General features: G+C 33.9%; 1 protein-coding gene across 2 annotated transcripts in view; it reads right to left on the reverse strand.

The window, feature by feature from the left end:
• The window catches only part of ACVR2A (activin A receptor type 2A), an 83,163-nt gene that overhangs the window by 18,313 nt on the left and 44,458 nt on the right, over positions 1 to 20,392 (reverse strand). The window contains exons 2-4 of one of the 2 annotated variants that reach the window (XM_082658129.1): positions 14,614 to 14,821; positions 11,039 to 11,148; positions 10,687 to 10,841 (exon numbers count right to left, since the gene is read on the reverse strand). In XM_082658129.1, coding sequence (XP_082514255.1) covers positions 10,687 to 10,841; positions 11,039 to 11,148; positions 14,614 to 14,821 — 473 coding nt within the window. Of the gene's footprint in view, positions 1 to 10,686; positions 10,842 to 11,038; positions 11,149 to 13,874; positions 13,953 to 14,613; positions 14,822 to 20,392 lie in introns of those variants that run through there. The other variant, XM_082658130.1, reaches the window with a different exon arrangement.

The raw sequence follows: 20,392 nt of genomic DNA on the forward strand, positions 1-20,392 counted from the left end.
GAATCTAGAATCTCCAACTTCCTGAACTGCTTCATTCCCCTCTCATGGAAGACAGGAGAATCCTTACAGTGAGACAAAAAAACATTTCTGGTGCCTATGTGAGTGTGTGCAACATAAATAATACACTAGGGAAAGAAAATAAGATGGGAGAAGAGTAAGATCAGAACTGAGTAGAACACAGTGACAGACCAGGCCTACTGTTAACTACTTCCCCAGCTACAATCCAGAGTGAAGAGGTCAAGCAGCGGTGGCCCTGGAAGGAAGCATCCATGCATATTTTTCAGGCTCAGGACACTCAGATTCTGATAAAGAACAAGATTTTCATTTTCCTAGTCATCCCACAACAGGTAAGGAAGGGCCCTAATTTAAAATCAAAAGAAATATTGTCACCAGTGTAAAGAAAGACTTCAAATTCCTCCAAACACTTGACTATATTTCCCAGTTTCCAATATTTCTACAGAGAACAAGTAGCACTGACGAAAAAGATTTGACAACTTGTTTATATGTACCAGTTGCTTAACTAGTTTTTCTTGCTTCTTGATTTTCGTCTGTGATAATGATTCAGGATTATTTAATAATTCATCTAAAAGGCTTAGCTAATCCCACTATCAAAACATTTTATCAGTACTCCAAAGTAAAATTCATCCCTTGAAAGAAATACATGCCAAATGAGTAACTAGACTGTAGCTTCCAAGGCTTAAACATCTCTGTTTTTCTTTTCATACCAGTGCTTTCAGAGACAAAGATGCCACTGTAATAACACTGGGCAAGTAGGTGCTGTGCATGCATCTTACCAAAAAAGTGTACCTTTGCTCAATATACCTCTCAACAAATGAGTATTAGAATAAGCTATAGAACGATCCAAACTAAACAAAAGACACCAAGAGCAGGCCTCAATGCATAAACTATGTTACAAAATAAGAGGCAAATCAGAATCCAAAAAAAAATAATTCACCGAAATACACAAATAGATAAAGAGTAACCAAACCAAGTAATCTGTATTCACAACTTGGAAAATGAAACTTGAATATCATGCACTGTGACTGGAGATAATAGTGAAAACCAAATCAGCACATTAATGTCAAGTAATTAGGTTGCTGAATGAGAAAGAGCCTTGCTGCTTATTCCTTAAGGGGAAAAGAAATTAACTATTGACAAACATCAGAAAGGAATGAAAAATACTTCTCTATTCATTCAACAAATCTTTACTGAGCACCTAGTTTGTGCCAGGCACTGGCTACCCAGGCTCTCATGACACTTACTATAGTGTGGGGAAGAAAGACTAATCAAAGAACCATACTAATGAATGCATAATTATAAAATAAGAGCAATAAAAAACAATTTAGTTACCTTGAGCACCTGTAAAGAGAAACCTAACTTATACTGGGCAAGGTAAATAAGAGAAGACCTCCTGAGGAGAGGATCCTTGAGCAACGAAATAAGTACTAGAGGGAGGCAGATAAGGTGGAAAAAAACAGTACTGGGACACATCCTAGATTTCTGTCTTGTGCAACCAAATGGTTACTGGTTCCATTTACTGAGAACCAGGTCTGAGAGGGAAGATCATTACCCTTGTATTGTTAAGTGCCTGGAGACATCTAAGTGGAAATATTTAGAATGCAGTTAGATAAACAGAACTAGAATACAAAGAAATCTTTCTAGAAATATGGATTTTACATGCTATAAATATATGTGAAATATACTATAAATTTTCTCTTACCATTTAAACCATTCCAAGATTTATATTTATATATAATTTTTTTAATAACTCACTCAACAACCTCTTTGGATGATCAAGAAGAATTAAGTAGCTGCTCAACAAAGTACTTGAAAACTGACAAATTCTGAATTTGTCTCCTCTTAAATCATATAATTATCTTACATTCTAAGACATTTTACAATTGCAAATTTTAAAAAAGACTATTGCCAAGCAGACAGAAATAGAATATGTAAAGAAATAATATAGTATGTGTATCAGGACAAATGCTTCTGAGCTAAGGAAAGCAAGACATTATACATTAACAGATTTAATAATACTGATACTGTCAAATACACAGCCATGATTCTATCCAATTAGGTCTTCAAAATTACTCTATGATACACCAACTCCTACTGCTCACATCTTAACCCCTTCCAAAAGCAAAGCATGAAGGCAGACCAAGGTGGATGAATGAGGATTCTGAGTAAGTTCCCTAAGAAGGGATTAGCTCCTCAGGGTAGTCAGCACTGGAGCTGCAAGTCTGAAAGAGAGACGGCAGACATGCCTATTCTTCTGGCTGCTGCTCAGGAGCATCAGGTTTATTACTGGGTACAGAAGAAACTTTATTTTTATTTAGCATTTGTGTTCTGCAAGTGGAAAAAAGGAAAAGGACCGTGCTATACATTAATAAATTGTGATGTGATAAAATGGTTATGTTTATCTGCAAGGCTATATATAGTCACTATAAAAACTATTTTAAATGTAAATTATGTACTCTGATCCCTCCCTGTATCCTACTTTAGTTTTTTATGGACCCAACCTAATAATTTACTGAAATGAGCTATTCAATTAAAATTACTTCAATGGATAATAATAATCCTTGGACATAAATGTCCAAGGCTTTGCCATTCAGCAGACTGACTCTAGGCAAAGTCACTTCACCTATATATATACATCATGGGGTATTGAAAGATTACACTGAGTTAATATGTATAAAGTGCTCTGTATAGTGCTTGACAGAGTACTCAAAATGAAATTTTTTATTATTTGAAATTAACTTCAAAGTATTGACACATATATATGCCAATATTTTGAAATTATTTTCAAGTAAAATAATTTCAATAAATCATTTTTAATATTGAAATCAATGGTTTCAACAAAAATTCTTCCTTTGGAGTACAATTTTGAGGTCATTGGCAATTAACGGCTAAAACTTATTGAGCACTTAAGATTAGCCCAGCACCCTAGATGTGGCTCTTCTCCCAATCACTATAGAAATGGAATCAAACATTTCTCCTCCTTTCCTCCATCTTTGCCCAAAATTGTTGAAGCAATTCCCTTTTTACTCTTTTTACCCTTCCTCTCCAAGCTGCAAAGTCAAACAACCAATCAACCAACCTATGTTTAGTACACCTACATGTTAACTGTAGGCTCCCTTAGAAGGGCCAGCAAAGACTGTCCCTGAGCCACTTAACATTATACATCAAGCACAGCGCCTGGCATACAGTAGGTGCTCAAGCAACAGATGAATAGTTAAGCAAAAATAAAACAAACCAACCAAGGTGAACCCAGCCTATCTGATGCAAGCAGCTTTCACTAACAAATGGACTTCTTCATTTTTATTATCTCAAATTAATAGAAAAAGGTTTGACAGCAATGAAGTAGCTAGGAATGATGGAAGAGATTGAGGATGAGGTTCAGGAAATAAAAAACAGAGAAAAGCAAGCTCACTTCTTCCTATCTACCATCTCCTTGCCAGACAAGAAAAAGGAGATATTATGCACTCTGGTCTATATGCATCAGTCCCATTTGCAAATTGGCAAACAACGCGGGGCCCTTCACAGGCCAAAGAAAAACTGATTTCAAGATTTTAAAATTTAATATGTCATTTTTAGAAATAAGGTGCTTTGAGTAATTTTAATGTGCAGCTTTAACTTGTTTTAAGCTTTTGATACAGCTTTTTTTTTCCCCTTTCGCTCCTTCTCCCCTTCTTTTTTGCTTTTGGACACAGAATTTCAGCCAACCTCCAAGTGGGCCTGTCTGTACATTTGTAAGAGAAACAACTTATATACACCTAACTAGAGTAATACTTTGTCAAGCTGCATATCTATGGATAATTTATGATACTTCTCCCTACAATTAGTTTAGAAGTATATATAGAAGTAAGTTGTGGGACCTCCCTGGTGGCACAGTGGTTAAGAATCCACCTGCCAATGCAGGGGACATGGGTTCGATCCCTGGTCCAGGAAGATCCCACATGCCGCAGAGCAACTAAGCCCGTGTGCCACAACTACTTGAGCCTGCACTCTACAGCCCACGAACCACAACTACTGAAGCCTATGTGCTCTAAGGCCTGTGTACCACAACTACTGAGCCTATGTGCTGAACTACTGAAGCCCGTGCACCTAGAGCCCATGCTCTAGGCAAGAGAAGCCACTGCAATGAGAAGCCCACGCAATGCAACAAAGAGTAGCCCCGCTTGCTGCAACTAGAGAAAGCCCACGTGAAGCAACAAAGACACAACACAGCCAAAAATAAATTAAAAAAAAAAATTTTTAAGTAAGTTGTAATTTAGGTTATCAGTACAAAAATAATGATACAAAGAGACATTTGTAGTAGCCCTGTACTATTTCTCAGGCATATATGGAAAAAAAAGAAAAAAAGGTGCTCAAGAGTTAGGCAGTAGAATTATACCACCACATTAAATATCCTAAAATAATACAATTAAAAACTATTTGTGAAGTGTAGGTTCTAGCTCTTAGCAGAAACCTAACACAAAATCTAAGCTAATAAAACATCAAATTTTGGTATTTTATGAGAATACATTAAAGCTCCACTAAATTTCACTTAAAAACACATCATACAATCAGAATGAGATAGATTCAAAGTACTAAGCTGAAAAGCTGTCTGTCGTCAATATACTGTTAAAAGAAAGCAACTGTAGAATAACATTTTATAGTTTACAAAAAAGAAAAAATATATATACTCAAATGAGATTAGAGAAAGATGTGAAAAGATACACATCAACCTGTTAAAACTGGTTATTTCAGGAAATTGATAAAGGAAAAAGAGAAAGAACAAATGATTCTCTCCTTTTTTTGGACATACTTCTTTCTGTATAATTTGCCTTGCTATATAACAAGCATTTGTAGTTAATTTTTAAATGGAAGAGAAAGTGAGAGAGATGTGTTCTTAAACTCCAGCCATTCAGCAATCAACCTATTTCAAGATGTGCTTCTACAGATGTAATATTTATTTTGTAAGTATAACTTAATACTAACATATTAAATATTCAATAAAACTCAGTAAACTTCTCCCTGCATCTTCTCCAAATAGGGAAGCAGCACACTCTCCTAAATTGACTTGGCTGAATAATCTTATGCTACTCCTTTAGTATCTTATTAATTTTAAATGGGTACATATATAAACTCATGTTCAACAGGAAAATACTACAAAGCATTGTCACAGATGGCTTGGTTTCTCAGTGGATAGTAATCTCACATACCGTGAAACAACAACCTATTATTACTTTAATATTAAGGTCAACAGCATTGTTTTGTATGCAGAACTCAATATTCCAAACATCTGAAAGCCTTTAGTCAGACCAAAATCTAGACAAAATGTCATGAAAATGTTATGTCAGGACTGAAGAGATTGATGTCATTTAAAAAGTATTAATGCTGCAATACTTTAGTGCTATTATATAGCCTTCAAAAATTAACAAGAAACTAACTTCATACCTTGTTAAAGGTAGGTAATTTCTAGCCCCTAAACTGCATTTTCTTATCAAGTGGTATTTTTTATCAGCACAAATATAGATTTTATAAGAAGGGAACTTAAGCTTACATATGGTTATGAAAGCAATGCAAACAGTTTCACTGAAACCACATTAACCACAGTAAGACTTCTTAATAGAGTCAATGCATCAATTCCCTCATATTCATGACTCACTGGTACTAGAAAAACCAGTTTGCATTCAATTTACTTACTGGAGATTGTAAGAGCATCTACCTACATACAGAAAGACAGTTTCAGGACAGGCAAAAGAAAAGGTGACCCAGGTAATGCAAATTAAAAGGATGCTTCACACCTGTGATTACAGAAAGACTCGAATAATGGCATTCTCTTATAAAAACCTGAAATACTTCAACTTATTTTACCCCCAAGAAATAAAGTCCTAAAGCACATAAAATGTTTATTAAACAATTCCTGGGTATACTGCATTATCATCTTAATATAACACTAAATGAAACAATTCAGCAATTCATCACTTACAGAATGGTTATTACATACAAACACTGCATGAGATACGGTAGTGACTACAATACATACCTTGTCTTTAAGGAGCTTATAATAAAGTATGATAATGGAACATGCTCACAAATGGCCAGAACCTTTCTCAACCTAAGTTATTTCATCTGAGTCACAAAAGAGAGAAACTGACTTGAGCACTACTTTCTCAATTCTTTCAAGGATGGCACGTAACTAATACCATTATAGATACATATGATGGATGGCTTAGGGTGTAATGGAAGAAAAGAATCAAAAGGCAGACAAAGTATGGAAGATAACATGCCATGTTCCAAACTTTGTATTCTTGCTGTTGGATCACTCAGAACCCTCAAAAATTTTTAAGCACGGAAGTAACATAATCAGACATGTAAAATGTTACTGATAGCAAGAGTATAAATGGAGAGAGAGAACTGGAAACAAGAAGACAAGCTATGAGACTACAGAAATAATCTCAGCCTCCAGCATAATAATGTCCTGAAAACCACAGGATCAGAAGGATGAAAAGGTATTGGAGTTCATAAATAACAGGGCTAAGAATAGGAGAAGTTGCTGTCTCCAAGGCTTTCACCCAGGATGAGGGGAAGACAGTGATAACATGAAAAAGTGTTAGAAACATAGTAGTTACAGGTTATAAAGAAAGAAGAATGGCTTATTTCTTTAAAAAAAAAAAAAAGCACAATTACGTTTTTCTCTGTCTTTAACTATGATAGATGTATTTTAGAATATTTTTTATTTTAAAATAAATTAGAACCATAATTAAAGACCAGATTTTAAAGCATGGTTATTCCTGTATCACTTCAAAATACTAACAAAACCAGAAGAAACTTTAAACAACTTGATGTCTTAGAAATAAAGAATCCTACCATTTAAGTGCCAGAACCAGCTTATTAAGAGATGTATGTAGGTATGTCTTAGTCCTCCAGAATACCCTGTAAGACTGATCGTTTACCCACAAAGAGAATGAAAGACTGAGATCAGACCAATGAATGAGCACAGTATATGTAATGTTAGCTTGTTCTGCTGAGAATCACTGTAAATTCTCTTCAAATATAGTTCTTATTGTAGGAATGATCCATCAATAAGCTATCACCAACCTTTAGCCCACGCTTTAAGAAAAAGTTTCCCTAAGAAAAGAGAATGACAAATTTTATGTCATTGTCTAAAAGTGAAGAAATTAGAAGGAAGATTGTTGCAGAAATGCACAACAAGAATGTAAGATCTTTTCCTAACTGGTCTTGAAATTAAACTTTGAATATGGGGACATGAATATGGGGTGAAATGCAGAAGACACCTTAAGACTTCAAATCTGTAGTATGTTTCCCCTACCGACTTCTCCTGTCCCTCAAAAAAGCCTTGAATAGCTAGGGCATTGGCACTATCAACTCAGAAGCACAAGAATCTTTACCTGCAACCCAATCAATGTTCATAAACCCTATTCTAAAATGTGTGCTAAAAAAATTTTAATGGAAAACAGATGTCTTGTTTATTTCCCCTTCTGTCCTCTGTGAGACAATATGATCACGTTATTGCCCACTTTAGTAGTCAAACTACTCAACATCCCAAAATAGGAAAATAAATTCACTTATAGAATGATTTTGAAATGGCAGGGATGTTTACTGAATTATCTGAAACAGCAAAAGCGTCTGCTTTCTGAAAAAAGAGAGGCAGGACAGCATAAGCAGTAAGAGCAAAGCTTTAGTGTCAGAGAGTCCTTGGTTCAGATTCCAGCTCTGATACTTGTGAGCTTTGCTATGTCTCAATTTCTTTATCTGTAAAATGGGGATTATAACACTACATAAACAAACCTGTGAGGTAAAATCAGATCAGTCCTTTCCACACCTGGCTGGCCACCAGAACTGCCTGGAAAACTTATTAGAATCATAATATCCCAGGTCCCATTCCATACTTTCAGGGGCGTGGTCCAGGAATTTGTATTTCTTTAACAAATTCCCAAGATGATCCTTACATACTGGTCACAACTTGGAAATCATGGGGAAATTTTTATGTATTTTTTGTATATTTTTTATATATGTATTAATACATCTATGTAACTTACCAGTACTCTAGTACGCTGTAAATGTTCAATTAATGCTTGATACAATTATCAATCATTTTTTTGAAGCAGAAATAAAACTGAGTATTTTGTAACAAGATGGCCACTAAGTAATCTTGCAGAAGTAGTCTGCATAAACCTCTCACCAAAAATGAGACTTACAGCATGACTCTATACCGTTTCAAACAGTGAAAAATGACATATATGAAGTTCCACACTGATGACAATGCTCCTTTTCCACAACACAGTTTATGACAGAAGGAAAGCATAAAGTCAGGCATGTCTTAAATTTTTCATAACAAAGCCTGACCATTCCAGGTCATTCCTTCACAAAACTTTTTTAAGTTCATTCCTTATTTTTCAGCAATTCATACAATTCATGCAAATTCACTAGAGAACAACACAAACACTAAATAAATGTGTACAATAACATTAACCATTGCAACAAATATCTAAAACCCACAGAGACGGATACTCATTGAACATTCCTAGTCCTTATTTATGAATAATAATGCATCTTTCCTTTTTAAAAATCTTGAATTAATTAGCATTTCTAAATAAAGTGGCCTCAAATATATGATATCCAGCCCTTTAAATGTCCAACCACACTTCTTTACCAATATTTTATATAAATCAATGTTATCTATAGGATTACATTATTATTTTTAAAGTTCTATTAAGAAACTTAACAAATTTGTTTTTAAGTGTAGTTTCCAGTTTGTTTCTATCATATCACAAATCCAGGGCAAATTTAGACACTTAAACACTCTTTCTTTTTTTTTCTTTTCTTTTCTTTTGTGTTAAATTCACAACAATTTAATCACTAATTAGAGACAATATAAGAAAACAAAACAAAAAAAAGTAGCTCTCTATGAAGGAAACTGACTACTTTGCAAAATCATGTACAGGAAATAATCATTTTTGAAAATAGAATTATATAAGCCCAAGGTGGCATCATTATTTATGTCATTACAATCTGCACAAATACATTTAAAATATTCTTTGCACAAATATTTGTTGTACACACCATCAAAGAAAGTAAAATGGAGCTTCCTAAAACCCCCTATCAATATATTTTATGTGCCAAATTTAATTTCCATTTGTCCATAACTCTCCTTTTGAACCAGCATCACAGACTTCTGAATTGATATGATTACATTCAAATTGGAGGTTTAGAAGGAAGTTAGCTCCCACATTTATTTCTGCTGGTGATCCTAATAAAGGCAACTGCTCTTAGGTTACTGAAAGAGACAGTTTCACAAATCAGTGCATGTCACCAACAGTAAATACTCATTCTGTTAAATGTAGATATTACATAAAAAACAGTTACCACCAACAGAAAGTAAAGTGTATTCTATGGACACTTTGGAGTAAACTACATATATTTATTAGGCACTAAATTTTTAAAATTTTAAAGTACTTCTTAAAGTGATTTTTAACAAATCTACAAGTTATCTACTAATGTTAAAAGTTGAAATATTTCAGCTGTACAAAATAGTGTGTTTACCTAATTTACTAAATGAGGAGTTTTACCTTTGGGCTTATTTCTTCATATACACATCTTACAAAGGTTACAGGGATCAATGATCTAATGCCAACAGATTGCTTCAAGCACTGAGAAAGGAATATGTTATGTAGATAAAGCTTAAAGTGAAGAAGTTGTTTTGGTCATTAAATTATAAGACTTTACCATTTTCTTCTACCAAGTTTTAACCATTAATCCTAGTGGTATTAGAGAAACAAAGTTAAACCAAGAGATCCAGAAGGCTGAGGTAATCTGATCTTAAGAGTCAAAAGAAACACAAAAGAAACACAAAAAGACATCTCAAGCAATTAAACCAAAAGTTATCACGTTTCCTCTGCCTGTAGAATAATAACTACTTATATTAAAAGTCCTTGTAAAGCACTGAATCAGCTCCAACTGTCCACATGACAGAGAGTGAGGAAAACTTCATGAATTTATTCTGACTACCTACCCACCACACCTATATTTTCAGATATATTCGGTGTCAAGGGAGGGAGAATCAAGAGCATTAAAAAAGTTTTCAGACTTCAGTACATGTTTGATATGCTGCAAATAAAAATATATACACTTGGAACTACAAACAACACATGATGAGAACTGTTGCTCCTCTTCCCAGAACAAGAATTTTATAGATATATCCTCTTGATGCCTTTGTGAAACTTCTCTACCCCACGTTCTTGGTTACCATACTGGGTCCCTCACCATGGTTAAAAGGATTTTTTGGCAAGTAGTTTTGAAAAAGACACAAAAACTTAGGAGTGGAGGAGAAAATAGAAGGGAAAGAAAGAGCTATGATATCACTTCTCCATCATCAATTACTTCTTAAGAAAGACAGCAGAGTATATCCCACATTTTAAAGTACTATGATGACAGTAAAACTCTCCAAAGAAGAACAGGAATGGGAATACTCTTTATTCTACTCCACTTCAACCCTTAAACTTAGGACACAGCAAATTAATAAGTTTGCAAAATTAGCTATAGTTTCCATGACAATAAATATTCAAAAATCAACCCCAAAGGAAAATGATTTGTAACAATCTACTGTGGTTTCACCACAGTAGTATTTCTTTAAAGTGTAAAATCTAAAACAACATAAAGTACAAGACAATAACTTACTTGAGTTGGAACAAGCACAGGAGGATAAGCCATCTTATGATGCCTGTACACCCAAAATGCACAAATGACAATCCCCGCAATTAGCATAAGTGGCACCAAAGAATAGAGCAAGATGTTGTAATAGGGTGGCTTTGGTGTAACTGGATTCGAAGTAGCTGTGGAAAAGAGGAGGAAGAAAACCACTCAGATTTGGTCGACAAAATTTCACAATAAATATTTATTATAGCATCAAATTTTAGGAGAAAAAATAAAGAGTAGGAGAAGATGGGAGTAAATTATTCCATCAACACAAACATGTTTTGTTTTCAGTCTACTAGTTGAACAGACATATGCATTTTCCCTGTGAACTTACGCTGTGTGACTTCCATCTCCGGAAAATAAGAAAACCTTTCATTACACATATTGCCCTCACAGCAACAAAAATATACTTCAGGGCTATCTTTTTTTTCTATACAATCAGTCCTATAAACAAAAAGAGGAGAAATAATTAAAATCAACATTATTACTCTGAATCTACAATAGGTGTTTTTCTAAAGTTCTCAGAGATAAAATAATGAATAAGTCATTTATAGTCAACTTTGAGATTTTTATTAATATTCAATAATCAATTCTTAAAAGTCAAAAATGTTCCTTGAATCCTATTATTAAATCTCATCAGAAAAATAAATCAACAGCTGATTTTATAACAATCACATTGGCTCCTTGAAACCACTTCTTTAATTTGGTTTTTAATGATCAATCTAAGGCAACCATCTTTTTAATTGTTTGTTTAATTAGTAGAAAAGCTTGAAGAGGAACATAAAGCCAATGAAGAAGAAATTTGGTCTAAGGGTACTTTTACTCACAGGAAATATAGCTTTCCCATTTTATGAATACAAAAACTGAACACTATATATAAAAAACTGTATGTGTACACATATAAATACATACTTATACGCCTATGTATACATATAAATACACAGGCACAAAATAATTCGTGTTCATATCTTGTGGCAGAACATATTTCAACATCAGCGACCTAAACCAGGCTTGGGAATTAAGCCATTTTTGCAGGAGATTTAAATTCCCTGAACACAATGAACAGGGTTAAGGATAAGCAACAAGAGCAATACGTAACAACAAACATACAGGCCCTAGTAACTCAAAAAACTGACTGAAGGTGGGCTAACTTAAGGGGTAGGGGGAGGCAGTCTTTTATATAGGACCTGAATTACTGAAAAGATAGGGATTTAGCATCTAGATTAAATCCTAATCAACCACTAAAAAATTAGCTATAGCTAGTTTTTAAAATCAGATATTTAAATATTGCTAATAACATCAGGTAGATTTAAAGACACATTACAAATCAACTGTGAACTTTTATAATGGCTGTTAGAATAACAAGGTTGAATTTAACTCTAAAGGGAAAAGCTCAAGAAATTTCAGGGAGAAGGCAATTTTAATAAAATTAAACTTTGAAATAAAATCTATACCAATGTCTATGTAGTAGAAAGTAAAGGACAAATGAAAGCTAAATTTCTAACAATTTATAAAGAAAAATTTACAAATTTAATATTTAGAATCATGAATCAAATCATAGGTTAACATGATTAAATACCTAGCCTAGTTAACTGAAGTAAATTATCAAAACTTTTCGCCATTCAATTTCATTCTTTTTACCACTCTCTTTTCCTCCACACTTTGACATTTCTTGAATCTTCTTTTCCTTTCTCTTATTTATGTTGCTACCTTTAATATTTGTTTTTTAATCAAATTCAGAACATAAAAGCAGAAATTCACATACTTTTAAATTGGCATTTAACCCCTAGAAACAAAGCTGATGTAGTAATTATCACTGTAAGAGCAGGCATTTGCACTGAACAACTCACTCACATTATCGAGCAAAGTATAATCTCCAGTAATACTGGTTTTAGGTGAGAAGCACAGTAGCCTTTTACAATAAAAAGAACAGGGATCCCTGATTTCAACTAATTAATAAAGACAGTTTTGAATAAAGATGACCTCCAAACCTCATTTTTTCCCCAACTTCTTCCTCAATTTTTCCTTTTTTATAAATTGAGATATAATTTGCTATAACATTATATTAGTTTCAGGTGTACAACCTAGTGATTGGATATTTGCATATATTGTGAAATGATCACCACAGTAAGTCTAGTTAACATCTCATCACCACAGTTACAAATTTTTTTTCTTGTGAATTGAACTTTTAAGATTTACTTAAAAGTTGCTAAGTTCCTTAGCAACTTTCAAATATACAATACAGTATTATTAACTATAGTCACCATTACATCACATCCCCCATTATATCCCCAGGACCTATTTGTTTTATAACTGAAAATTCAAACCGTTTTGACTCCCTTCAACCATATGCCCACCCCTCACCCCCGGCCTCTGGCAACCACCAATGGTTCTCTCTATATATGGGTTCTTTTCTTTTTTTTCTTTTTTTTAAAGATTCCACATACTAGTTAGATCATATGGTATTTGTCTTTCTCTGTCTGATTTATTTCACTTAGCATAATGCCCTCAAGGTCATCAGTGTTGTCGCAAATGGCAAGATGTTCTTCTTTTTTATGGCTGAAAAATAGTTCATTGTATACATAGACCATATTTTCTTTACCCATTCAACCACTGACAGACACTTAGGTTGTTTCCACATCTTGGATATTGTAAATAATGCTGCAATAAACATGGAGGTGCATATATCTTTTCAAGTTAGTGTTTTCGTTTCCTTTGGATATATACCCAAAAGTGGAACTGCTATATCACTGCTATTTTTAATTTTCTGAGGAACATCTATACTGTTTCCCTAGTGGCTCTACTTACTCTTTCATAACAGCAAATATCACTTAATTATCACCTCTGTTAAGAAAGAAGCTAATAATCAGAAATACAGCTAAAATGTATAATTACACAGTAATAATCCCCGGAAAATTCAAATATGTAGAAGTATATCCTAAATACTAAATATATACCTAAATGACCATTTTAATATTCACCAAAAGTGGAGCTAATTCAATTTTCATGAGTTTATTCAACACATTTTACTACTAATCACATATGTCCAATCAACCACAGATTCGTGGTAATCTATTAAAGCCCCTGAAAGTGGATCAGGATGTAGCTAGAGTTCCGTGAGTGTATTAGTTATTTGGCTCCAAAAAGTCTGGTTATCTAGGATTCTGTACCTTCTGCAGTCATCAGCACCCACCCTCAGTGAAAATCCTGTGGCCCAGGCAGTTTAAGTGATCGGCCAAACATCTAGGGACACCTTGCAGAAAGATCACAGGCAGTCAATGACATATCCACTATATTTTATTTCCAACAGAATAAAACAATTTAAACAAGATTTTTTAAATAAAATGTAGCTTTCTATGAGAATTGTGTTAGTTCTGATGTAATTCTGAATGTCAAGTTAAAATGTCTCTTGGGATAAAGAACAAAGGCCTACTCTGCAAGGAAATGTAGTGAGATCAATTTCTTCCAGATACATAAAGAGGGAACTAAAAGGAAATTAAATACTATGATTAAGCTTTATTCTCCTTCAGGATAGATTTTCAACAGATATAGTCTCTCTTAAAGCAATTTTAAAAATCCTTTTTCCTTAAAATTGGTGTTTAAAAAAAACCTATAACCCTACAACATAAGGAAAGAAATGTTTCTTATCTAAAGTTCTCACTACTTGATAGATTATTCAAAGTATATTAAAGATAAAACATAAACATGCTATATTTATTTTTTTACTTTAAAATATATATCTTGTCATTACAACATGTTATAATGGTCTTCATAATCCCATCTTAAAAAAGAAACATTTAAGTGAAAATCCATGCATTGATCTTTCTCCTTTTAAAAAAATGGGGGGAGGGAAATGGAGGAAATGAAAATTATTCAACACTATCATAAAAAAATAAAATGTGTTCTTACCTGTCATAGCAGTTGATATCATCCAGCCAACAACCTTGCTTCACTATTTCAATGGAACCAGAAATATTCTTCCAGGTAGCAAAACAATGCCGCCGTTTGTCTTTGTCACCATAACAGGATTCAACACCAGTTCGATTGGTTCTATCTCTTTCCCAATTAGCATTATAGAAAATACACTCCTGAGTTTCTGATCTACCAAGTATAGCACCTATAAGATAATAAGACGACAACTTTTAATATAACTGTATTTGTTCCTAAACAGATCGTCTCGTCTCCCAGTATATGAAACTTCAAATCTTCCTGAAATGTCAATAATTTACTGCCTTACTAGTGTTATAACATTGGGTTCAGGTTTCCAGGTCAATCTCTGTACTTTAAGTATAATAAACATAATAATAAAAAGCAACCACATATAACACAAGGTTTCTCTGTAAAAGGCCAGTTTCACTTAAGAATGTCCTTGATGGAAAGCAGTACAATTGTTAATTTTTTAAAAATCTTGACCCTTGAGTAGACTTCTTCTCAATATTCTGTGTGACAAAATGGGAACTAACCAAAAGCACTGCTGCTACACACTGAAGTACAATGATTGCCTCCAAAAAAGCCCTTGCCTGATTGAGTTGTGAACTAAACCAACCAAGGCTATTCAGACAAGTATTTGGCAGAAATGTTCCCAAAATGAACCAAGTAAACCTGTTATTTCAAGAAAAACACCTGACAGTATGCACTGCCAATAATAAAATATGAGTTTTCAAGCAAAAATAAGAATTTTGGAAAATTTGTATTTACCACCACAATTAGCCTGACACCTTCCCAATACTTAAAGAATTTCTGATGAGTGGTGATATTAACAAATGTGACTTTTAAATACAGAATAATGAGATGTGCCAATATTCAGAAAGTCTATATAATTCAGAGAATCAATATTTTCCAAGTGAATTATGTATGACGTTTGAAAAACACTCATGGGCAAAAAATCCATACAAAGTTCAAGACAGCCAAGTAGATTTTAACGTTACAGAGGACAAAAAGTTCATTAGCGGTTTCAGATTCCACACTGTAACTAACTTTTAAGAAACTATCTCTTGTCTTACGTGGAAAAGCAAGGGAACTGGAATACCCAAAATAATTCTGAAAAAGATGTACAAAACAATTCATACTGTTTGTTTTTTCGTTGGCCGCACTGCGTGGCTTGTGAGAGATCTTAGTTTCCCACTCAGGCATTGAACCCGGGCCATGGCAATGAATGCGCCTAGTCCTAACCACTGGACCACCAGGGAACTCCCCATATTACTTGTTTTTAAGAGTTTTACTAAAGCTTCGGCAATCAAGACAGTGTGGTCTTAGTGAAAAGACAGACACACGAACCTACAGGACAGGACAGAGAATCCAGAAATAGACCCATACACATACAGTCAATTGATACATAGCAAAGGTACCAATGCATTTAGCAGAGAAAGTCAACAACTGACGCTGGAACAATTGAACATCTATATGCAAAACAAAGAACCTCACCTCATATCAACTCATAGCTCATGCTATATACAAATTAACTCTAAACAGATCACAAACTCAAAATAAAACCTAAAACTATAAAATTTCTAGAAAAAATGAAAAATATGGTGACCCTAAATTATGAAAGATTTCTTAGAACACAAAACACATGAGCTACAAAAGAAAAAACTGGTAAGTTGAACTTCATTAAAATTGAAACTTCTCTTTGAAAGTTAAGGAAAAAAATTCAGACTGGGAGCAAATACTTGCAAAGTATATACCTTAAAAATAACTGATATTCAGAAAATATAAAGACCTCTCACAACTCAACAATATGAAAACATACTACCCAATTTCTAAAAACTGAACAAGAGATTCAAAGACATGCTTTATCAAAGAGATATGAACGGGAAATACTACATAAAAAGATATTCAATATCACTAATAATCCACAATTATCTTAAAAAAGGATTAAAATATTCCTCACTTTTCTAACTATATATCTGTGTATGGCCAAATTTCCTTCATATCAAAACAACACAACAGATTGTTGTATCACGAACTGAGTGGAAAAAACAGATATAAGAATCCAGTTGTCTTCTACTAAAACAATTATAAAGAGATCTGTAACAATTTCACTAATTTTTTTGTTGTCTTGGAAAATATTTTTCATAAAAACCTATTCTTTTGTTAACATATAATGGATTTATTGTCACTTCTAAATAACTTTTTTTAAAATTTTCTGCCTTAATTTCTAATATGATGAATACTTACAGATACAAACCACATAAAAACTCTTTGGGGTAAGTCTAAAGAAGTTCCGAGACCAAAAAGTTTGAGAACTGCTGCTCTACAGTGCTCTAGCACAGAGATATAATTATAAGCTGATAAAATCTGTGGCAGTAATGGTGCTGTGGACTCCTCAACTACGGAAGAAATAATAGTGTGAGCGGACATGTAAACTGTGGCTGGTAACTCTATGTCCATTGTATTTTATAAAAGAAGGGCTGCTACTACTATTCATCTGTATATAAACAGTAGCCATTTTGTAAATTATTCCTTTTCAGAAACCTGTTGAAAATAACAGCAAATTAAGTTTCCTCCTTTACTAAATAACCACAAAGCAATCATACTCTGCCCACGTTATCTCAAAACAGGGGATGGCAAACTTTTTCTGTAAAGGGCCAGAGAGTAAATATTTTAGCTTTTGCAGGCCATATGGTCTCTTTCACAACTACTCAATTCTGCCATTGTAGCACAAAAGCATCCAGAGGACAGTAAATGAATGAGCATTGTTACATTCGAATAAAACTTTATTTACAGTGAAAATTAAATTTCATGTAATTTTTACATGTCACAAAATACTATTCTTTTTTTGATTTTTTTTTCCAACCATTTAAAAATGTAAATATCATTCTTAGTTCACAGGCTGGATTTGGCCCACAGGCTGTGTGGTCAGCTACCTCTTCTTTTTTTAAAGATTTTTTTTTTTTGATGTGGACCATTTTTAAAGTCTTTATTGAATTTGTTACAATATTGCTTCTGTTTTAAGTTTTGGTTTTTTGGCAGCGAGGCATGTGGGATCTTAGCTCCCCGACCAGGGATCGAACCCACACTCCCTGCATTGGAAGGTGAAGTCTTAACCACTGGACTGCCAGGGAAGTCCTGGTCAGCTACCTCTTGAAACAACACCCTAATTTCCACAGTCTAGCTAACCTGCCTTTCGTTTGTTTTGTTTGTTGGGGAGGAGTCTTCTGTGAACTATCACTTGTGTAATTCATGTTAAAAACCACTATTAATTATTTTTAATTTCCAAAAGAAGACTCCATTGAAGCATAGGAACAACACTTGAACTAAATAAAACTGACCTCCCAAAAAAGAACATTGCCTATAAAAAAATGCCAAATAGGTTTTATCTTTGGCGTCAATTCCAATCAATTAAGAGTGGCTGCCAGGAGCCATGTACTGAGAAAGATTTTGAGGTAAAGGGTTTTGAAATTAGTATAGAAGGAGGCGGGAAAACATCAGTATCTTTTCTTTGCCACCTCTGGTCTTGAAAAAAGATAAACAAATGACTATTTTCTTTATTTCTTTTAATACTTCTTTATATATATATATATATATATATATATATTTTTTTTTTTTTTGTGGTACGTGGGCCTCTCACTGTTGTGGCCTCTCCCGTTGTGGAGCACAGGCTCCGGACGCGCAGGCTCAGCAGCCATGGCTCACGGGCCCAGCCGCTCCGCGGCATGTGGGATCTTCCCGAACCAGGGCACGAACCCGTGTCCCCTGCATCGGCAGGCGGACTCTCAACCACTGCGCCACCAGGGAAGCCCTACTTCTTAATATTTAATGGTAAGTTAAGATTTCAGATGATTTTCTAGATCTAGACTATCACTTGATTGATACTATCCATAGATAGAAAGAAAACTGCTTAATGGGGAAAACTGACAATCTTGCCACCCCCCTCCTCAAGCTGATTGGGTAATCAGTCTCTATCCATCACGTCTCCAACTGACCACTAAATATAATAACATGATAATTATAAAAATAAACCAAGTTATATGTATTTTTATGTTAAGCTCACATAGTGACTTTAAAGGTGTAGTTCTAAAAAGGATGACAAAAGTTACCTATATTTACTAGTCTTTAAGAGCATCTCCCAATTTAAAATTTTCTGAAACTTTAAATTTCTACCATAGGTTTATTCTATCAAGGTAATTCCAAATAGTTAATATGACTTTCAAAAGAAATAAATGAACATAAAAGGTCTGTGTGCAGGGTTTGTTATAATGGTTCTTAACAAATGATGTGCATCAGAATCCCCTATGTGTTTTCTTGAATTCATGTTTGAGTGCCATTTTGTATGCCCCAGGAATGAGTAGTTGAAAAGTACGTGGGGGGCAGCGGGAAAATATATAGATGTATAGATATTGTACGTATGTTTTCTTTTCTCCTTTTAGCAAAGACCCACTGGTGATCTAATGTTCCTCCCCAGTGAAGTACCACTGGCTTAGTAGACTGTGACCTGAACTTGGAATTTAGTTTACAAACTGTGACCTTGAACAAGTTACCAAACCTTTCACAGCTTTGCTTCCATATTTGATTCAATTTCCCTAATAAATCCATAATTATTATGGATAATTCCATAGTTTCATAACTCACACTCAGGCAAGTTATAGCAAATCAGTAAGTCTAGTCACAGAATTTAGTATCAGAATTATTTTAGATAATAGTTCTATTACTAAAGTACTGCTTATACATAATGACTCATACTGACCATTTCATTTTTCCTACCATTTAAGAAAGAAAAAAAAAGAAATACACAGGACCTGAAATTTGTTAGAACATTTGGCCATAAAGTAGGCCTGTAAAAGTCATACTCAAAATCTGAAATACGCCTCCCATGAGGAAAAAGTAAATTTTACCTACTGTAACTGCATCTGAGGACAATTAGGGTTTTGTTTTTTGAAAGCATGGAGTATTAAAATAATACACCAACACTAATTTTACACAATCTCTTCCAGAAAAAGATGAAGAGGGACTACTTAACTAATTTTCTGAAGCCAGTATTACCTTGATACAAAAACCAAAGACAGAACAAAAAAGAAGAGGGGTAATACAGACCAGTATCTCTCACTAACTTAGATGTAAAAGTTCTCAAGAAAATTTTAGCAAACAAAATCCAAAACTGTATTTTTTTTAAAGTAATACATCACAACCAAGTACAATCTATTCCAGGCATGTAAGGTTGGTTTGATATTCAAAAATCAGTAAATGCAATCTGCCAAATAAACAGGCTAAAAGAGAAAAATCATATGGTCTATCAGTATAACAGGAATAGATGGAAACTCCCCCAAAGTCACAAACAGCACCTACAAAAAAACCTACAGCCAACATCATACTTAATGGTGAAAGACTGAATGCTTTCCCTCTAATATCAGAAACAAGGCAATAATGTCTACTCCCACCACTTTTATTTAACACAGTACTGAAAGTTTTAGCTCTTGCAATAAGGCAAGAAAAAGAAATTAAAGGCATACTGATTGGAAAAGAAGATATAAAACTGTTTCTATTTGCAGATGAAATGACTGTCTATTTAGGAAATTCCAAGGAATCTTCAAACAAAAAAAATGCTAGAACTAGTGAGTGAGTTCCGTAAGATCACAGAATACAAATCAACACACAAAAATCAACTGTGTTTCTTTATACTGACAATGAACAAGTGGAACTGAAATTAAAAATTAAAAGTACCAGTTACAATTGCTCCTAAGAAAATAAA

This window comes from Grampus griseus (assembly GCF_964374135.1).
Source record: "Grampus griseus genome assembly, chromosome: 7".
Lineage (NCBI taxonomy): Eukaryota > Metazoa > Chordata > Mammalia > Artiodactyla > Delphinidae > Grampus > Grampus griseus.